This window comes from Haematobia irritans, chromosome 5 (assembly GCF_050003625.1).
Source record: "Haematobia irritans isolate KBUSLIRL chromosome 5, ASM5000362v1, whole genome shotgun sequence".
NCBI classification, from domain to species: domain Eukaryota; kingdom Metazoa; phylum Arthropoda; class Insecta; order Diptera; family Muscidae; genus Haematobia; species Haematobia irritans.
In genome coordinates this window covers 17,563,095-17,569,580 of record NC_134401.1, presented here as the reverse complement: position 1 = coordinate 17,569,580, position 6,486 = coordinate 17,563,095, and the positions used below count along the sequence as shown (strand labels likewise).

At 35.0% G+C, this 6,486-nt stretch overlaps 1 protein-coding gene across 1 annotated transcript; it reads right to left on the bottom strand.

Moving 5' to 3' along the window:
• Positions 1-4,337: 4,337 nt before the first annotated feature.
• Positions 4,338-6,093, bottom strand: LOC142237901 (cytochrome P450 6a8-like). Its single transcript, XM_075309357.1, has 2 exons — positions 4,848-6,093; positions 4,338-4,787 (listed from the first exon to the last, which is right to left on the bottom strand). Exons 1-2 carry the CDS (start codon positions 5,920-5,922, stop codon positions 4,360-4,362), a joined length of 1,503 nt encoding a protein of 500 aa, XP_075165472.1. The 5' UTR covers positions 5,923-6,093; the 3' UTR covers positions 4,338-4,359.
• Positions 6,094-6,486: the final 393 nt, after the last annotated feature.

Sequence of the window (6,486 nt, the reverse complement as noted above, 5' to 3'; positions counted from 1 at the left end):
TGACAAAATCTTTTATAGAATAAAATTTTGACAAAATTTTCTATAGAAATAAAATTTTGACAAAATGTTCTATAGAAATAAAAATTTGAAAAAATTTTCAATAAAAAAAAAATTGACAAAATATTCTATAGAAATAAAATTTTGACAAAATTTTTAATGGCAATAAAATTGTGACAAAATGTTCTATAAAAATAAAATTGTGACAAAATGTTCTATAAAAATAAAATTTTGAGAAAATTTTCTATAAAAATAAAATTTTGACAAAATTTTCTATAGAATTAAATTTTTGACAAAATTGTTTATAGAATTAAAATTATGACAAAATTTTCTATAGAAATAAAATTTTGACAAAATCGTTTTGTTTTGTTATTGTTGGTTTCGTTCCTTAATCATTGTTGTTGTTTTTGATTTCAACTTAAAACAATGCATTGACTAAACTACAAGTGTAGCTTGACCAACAGAGGAAAATAATGTTTGTCAAATTTATTTGGGTAAAGCCATACAGGCTGCAAGATGGTTGGGTGGACGCACGTTTCGGAATTACCACATTCCTCATCAGCATCCTCTACTTGCAGCAAAACTATCAACCAATTATCAGAACAAATTCAGGCAATTCATTAAATCCAACAATGAACCACACTTTCAAAAACCTTTTTTCGGAAGGTTCACATGTGGTTTATTTTTACAAAATTTTCTATAGAAATAAAATTTTTACAAAATTTTTTATAGAAATAAAATTTTTACAAAATTTTGCATAGAAATAAAATTTTGACAAAATTTTCTACAGAAATAAAATTTTGACAAAACTTTCTATAAAAATAAAATTTTAATAAAATTTTCTATAGAAATAAATTTTTTTAAAAATTTTCTATAGAAATAAAATTTTTTAAAAATTTTCTATAAAAATAAAATTTTAACAAAATTTCCTATAGAAATAAAATTTTGACAAAGTTTTTACAGAAATAAAATTTTGACAAAATTTGCTATAGAAATGCGATTTTAAAAAAAATTCTTAGAAATAAAATGTTGACAAAGTTTGTACAGAAATAAAATTTTGACAAAATGTGCTATAGAAATACGATTTAAAAACAAATTTCTTAGAAATAAAATTTTGACTAAATTTTCTATAAAAATAAAATATTGTCAAAATTTTCTATAGAAATAAAATTTTGACAAAATTTTCTATAGAAATAAAATTTGTACAAAGTTTCTGATAGAAATAAAATTTTAACAAAATCTCTTATAGAACAAAATTTGTTACAAAATAGAAATTCTTATAGAAATATCCTTCAATATAAAAAACTCTTATTTAATAGATTTTTGGTAAAATGTTCTTCAAATTTTTGGTAGATTATGTTTGGAACGAGTGTTGACCGTGGTCCTTACGCTTTGGATGGTTTGCTGTGTTGATGAGATGGAATTGGTAATTTCGGCTGTCGGCCTCCACTAAAACAATGATGAGTTCCACTAAAACAATGGAGCTCCTTTTCCCTCTTTCACTTAGGAGGTGCTCAATAATTTGTCGGTTAAAGAAAACCTCATACATCTCTCCGAAACACCGCCAAAAGTGTCAGCATACATTTCATCAATATTAAGGCAATGATATGTTTTCATTGACATAACAAAATTATTCATTAACCCATGAAAATGTTCTTTAATATTATGATAAATTTCGCTATAAGGTAAAAACTCATTACCATAACGAAAAAGTTCATTGTATTTATGAAAAAGTTTCATTGGCTCATTTTTAACGACAAATTCCATTAATGACATTTTTTCCACTAGTGTAAGATCCAATCATCCCTTGTAGTGGAGTTCGAGAAATCTCTTACTGTAGACCACAACTTACCTGTACCTATGTTATATTGATTCAGATGCTCTAACAATGTATTCCGTTTCGTCTTCGTCGAATATCTTACTAAACTCTACAGTAAGTTCCCTGATACTAGGATCAGCAGGATTATCGGGGCTTACCTCGCTCGTCTGCATCTCTGTATTCGTTCCAGTTGGGTTTTTTTGTTTAGTAACCGTTCATCTCTTCGTATCGTCTCTAATGTGACTGTAATCTAATTATCCCTTGTAGCGGTGTTCGAGAGGATACTCACTGTAGACTAGAGGTGTGCACGTGACACGAAATTGTCGTGACTCACGAAAATTTTCGTGACTCACGCGTGAGTCGTGAGTCACGCTCATGGCAACGGCGTGAGTGTGCGTGATCGTGATTAACAAACCAAAATGTCGTGCGTGAGCGTGAGTCACGAAAATATTATCTCCGTGAGTGTGCGTGAGTAAAGGTTTACGCTCACGAAAATAATCCCGCTCACCAACATAAAACGCTTAATAAAGGGTGATTCTTTTGAGGTTAGGATTTTCATGCATTAGTATTTGACAGATCACGTGGGATTTCAGACATGGTGTCAAAGAGAAAGATGCTCAGTATGCTTTGACATTTCATCATGAATAGACTTACTAACGAGCAACGCTTGCAAATCATTGAATTTTATTACCAAAATCAGTGGCAGAAAATCCGCTTTTTTATCGACAAATTTTGTTCAGCGATGAGGCTCATTTCTGGTTGAATGGCTACGTAAATAAGAAAAATTGCCGCATTTGGAGTGAAGAGCAACCAGAAGCCGTTCAAGAACTGCCCATGCATCCCGAAAAATGCACTGTTTGGTGTGGTTTGTACGCTGGTGGAATCATTGGACCGTATTTTTTCAAAGATGCTGTTGGACGCAACGTTACGGTGAATGGTGATCGCTATCGTTCGATGCTAACAAACTTTTTGTTGCCAAAAATGGAAGAACTGAACTTGGTTGACATGTGGTTTCAACAAGATGGCGCTACATGCCACACAGCTCGCGATTCTATGGCCATTTTGAGGGAAAACTTCGGAGAACAATTCATCTCAAGAAATGGACCGGTAAGTTGGCCACCAAGATCATGCGATTTGACGCCTTTAGACTATTTTTTGTGGGGCTACGTCAAGTCTAAAGTCTACAGAAATAAGCCAGCAACTATTCCAGCTTTGGAAGACAACATTTCCGAAGAAATTCGGGCTATTCCGGCCGAAATGCTCGAAAAAGTTGCCCAAAATTGGACTTTCCGAATGGACCACCTAAGACGCAGCCGCGGTCAACATTTAAATGAAATTATCTTCAAAAAGTAAATGTCATGGACCAATCTAACGTTTCAAATAAAGAACCGATGAGATTTTGCAAATTTAATGCGTTTTTTTTTTTTAAAAAGTTATCAAGCTCTTAACAAATCACCCTTTAGTTAAATTAATTTACAATTTTAGTGACACCTGGGATGTTAAGAGTGAAATAACGATCCCGATTTTAATAATGCTCATGTTTTCAGAGACGTCGTTAAGGTAAATTTGTTCGTGAGTCACGACATTTTTCGTGAGTCACGATATTTTTCGTGAGTCACGATATTTGTCGTGAGTTACGACATTTTCGTGCGTGAGTGTGCGTGAGTACAAATTTTCTTTTCGTGAGTGTGCGTGAGCGTGAGTCCTACCAAACAATATCGTGCGTGAGTGTGCGTGAGTAAGATTTTTCCGTCGTGAGTGTGCGTGAGCGTGAGTAAAATATTACTCACGTGCACACCTCTACTGTAGACCACAACTTACAGGGTCTGTACCTATGTTATAGTGTGCTAAAGGAATATCTTATTAATCTATGTATTCAGTTCCCTGATTCTAGGAATTGCAGGGTTAACAAGAAGGCTCTCATCATACTCCTTTGCGAGTCCCGTCAATTCTGCTGGGAAATTGGGCCACATGACCAATTTGACAAGCGAATATGAAACGAGGGTCTACGCCCTTCATGATATCCCGAGACACCACCGGGCAACAAGAACAAGAGAGAAGGTTGGCAAAAGGCAACTAAGACCTATCATCACGGCTGTGCTCCAGAGTGCTCTCACTGTGGACCACAACTTATCTGTGCCTAGGTTATATTGCTCTAGGTACTCTAACAATATAATCCTCTTGTGCTCGCCGACTATCTTACCAATCTTTATATTCAGTTCCCTGTTTCGTTTGTGAGTCCCGCCGCTTCTGCTGGGAACTTTGGACTCATTTTGAGCATGAAAGAAGGACGGGAGCTCACTAAAGGACCGTTGAATGTAGTCTCTGAAGTTAACCCAGTTAATTTTGTTTTAGTTGATAAACGTCCGGTATTCAGACGTCATGAAATCAGATTTGATCAGCAAACAGACATGTTTTACATAGCCATTAATTTTTCCATTTTCACATTATTAGAGATTTTTCAAAAAGAAGAACCTAAACGACTTACCATTAAAATGAGTAATTGTGAATTTCCTAACAGTTCTTAGGTCATCAATAGAATTTTATTTTTCAAATCTCTCCACATTCAAATAAATACATTCACTGGGATTGAACACTCTGATATTGAAAGGATCAAACTTAAGACAGTCCGGAGTTTTTTCACAAATGGAAAATTTGAAATTGTTCAAGAGTAAGGCAACACCCAACATAGATTGCATCATACCAAAACGTTCGGCAATACATGACCGAGGACCAGCACCAAATGGTTGATAAGCCATAGGATGAAGTTGCTTCCTTTCTTCAGTGGTGAAACGCTCTGGACGAAATATTTCAGGTTGGGGAAAATTAAGAGGATCATGATGCATGGCATAGACGGGTATAAGAATACTGACACCAGGTTCTATGGTAAATCCATGGGGACCAGGTAAGGTATAGGAACGACGACATGTACGTCTACCGGTGGGAGCAACAGGATATTTGCGAAGAGTTTCTAAAAAACAAATGGAGTTTCTCAAAGATTATCACAAAAGTGTACTTTTAACTTATTTACCTTGCACCACCTGCCTTATATAGGTCATTTCATTTAAACTCTCGTAGGTAAATTCTTCTTCATGCATGGCCAAAGAATTTCTTACACTCTCCCTGGCCTTTTCTTGTATTGCGGGATTTTTGGCCAATTCGTAGAGGGCAAATGTCATGGTACTCGATGAAGTCTCAAAGCCACCAATGAAAAATACAAATGCTTGAGCTATAATATCATCCAATGTCAATTGCAATTCTCCATCTTCAGTGGGATTATTTTTCAACTCGATGAGAAGATCCAAAAAATCATTACGTTTCACCGAATTCTTTTCACGATAGTCAACATTTTCTCGAACAATACGAGAATAGAAATCAATTAACTCTTTGGTGAAAACTTTGTAGCCAAGCCATTGGAAAAATTTCGGATATTGTGAGGCCAACATTTCAAATAAGGGGTTAATCGTATAAAAAGCCTTATCACCTTTCACTCGAAACTCAGTACGGGGGTCGTGTAGGCTATTGCAGTCCAAACCAAAAGCTACACTACCAATAACATCGGTGGTAAAACGGGCACTTAAATCTCTTATCTCCACCAAGTGATTATGTTCCATGGAAGTTTGCTCCATTACTTGTACGAAACGCTGACCTATGGCAATGATAGTGGAGAACATTTGCTTCATTTTGCCCGAGGTGAAGGTGGGTGTTAATTTGTTTCTCATTCTACGCCAAAGGTCACCCTGAAGTCTCACCAAATTTCTGGATAGGGGATCATCGTTATAATTTGCATAGAGACCTCTATCGGGGAATGAATCGAAATCGCTAATCAATATTTGCTTCATCATGCCCATATCTGCAACTACCACCGCAGGCGACAAGGGACTATAAATTCCAACATAGGGTTTGTTTTCAGCCTTTAATTTTTTGTAAACTCTTTGCAAGGCGAAAGCCACATGTTTTCTTTCTTTGATTTTATATAACTCTGGTACAGGTTCAGTTGCCACATTCCTTCGCTTCCAATAATTACGCCCTCTTCTTATCCAAATTGCAATGATAATCAAAGGAATCGCTAAGATTAGGCAAACAGTAGCACAAATACATGCCATCGTTGGTAAAGTTGCTTACTTCACAGAGGTTTTAACACTACTGAGATAATTTCGCAAAAGCTTTTGCATTTCTTGCTCCGAGCTTATCATGCTTCAATGTTACAAAGATCAATGTTTGCCGCGAATCATAAACAATTCCAAATTTAGCAAGAGATAGATTATTTACTTATCTCATTTGAATTTATAATTCTCTTAAACTGATAAATTATTCGGTTTCAATTCAAAAAGAGTCCTTAGAATTTCAAAGAGAGTACATGCAAAATAAAGAGTTAGACAAAAAATCAATTGCCTCAGTCAACAATGTCTCACTAATGTATTTACAAATTTTAATATAATTTTCTTTGAGTATATGGGTTTGAGGAAAATCAGTATTTAACTCGGATAGTTTAAACTCTGAAAAGTTGCTCAAAGTGAGAGATTTACAAATAAAGAGATTGTTACCAATAAAACATATGAGTTCTCTGAAAGCGATTGGTTGTTGAGTCGGGCTCCTGCGCCAATATGGATTGTCCCTTAATATGCATAGATCCTTGAATGTCTCGATTGTGAGAATGTTTCCTCCAT

Excerpts from the sequence above, each read along its gene's own strand:
- LOC142237901 (XM_075309357.1), bottom strand. The coding sequence starts at position 5,922 with ATGGCATGTATTTGTGCTACTGTTTGCCTAATCTTAGCGATTCCTTTG. Across the intron at positions 4,788-4,847 it reads TATAAGGCAGGTGGTGCAAG|AAACTCTTCGCAAATATCCT; the intron begins GTAAATAAGTTA and ends TTTGTTTTTTAG.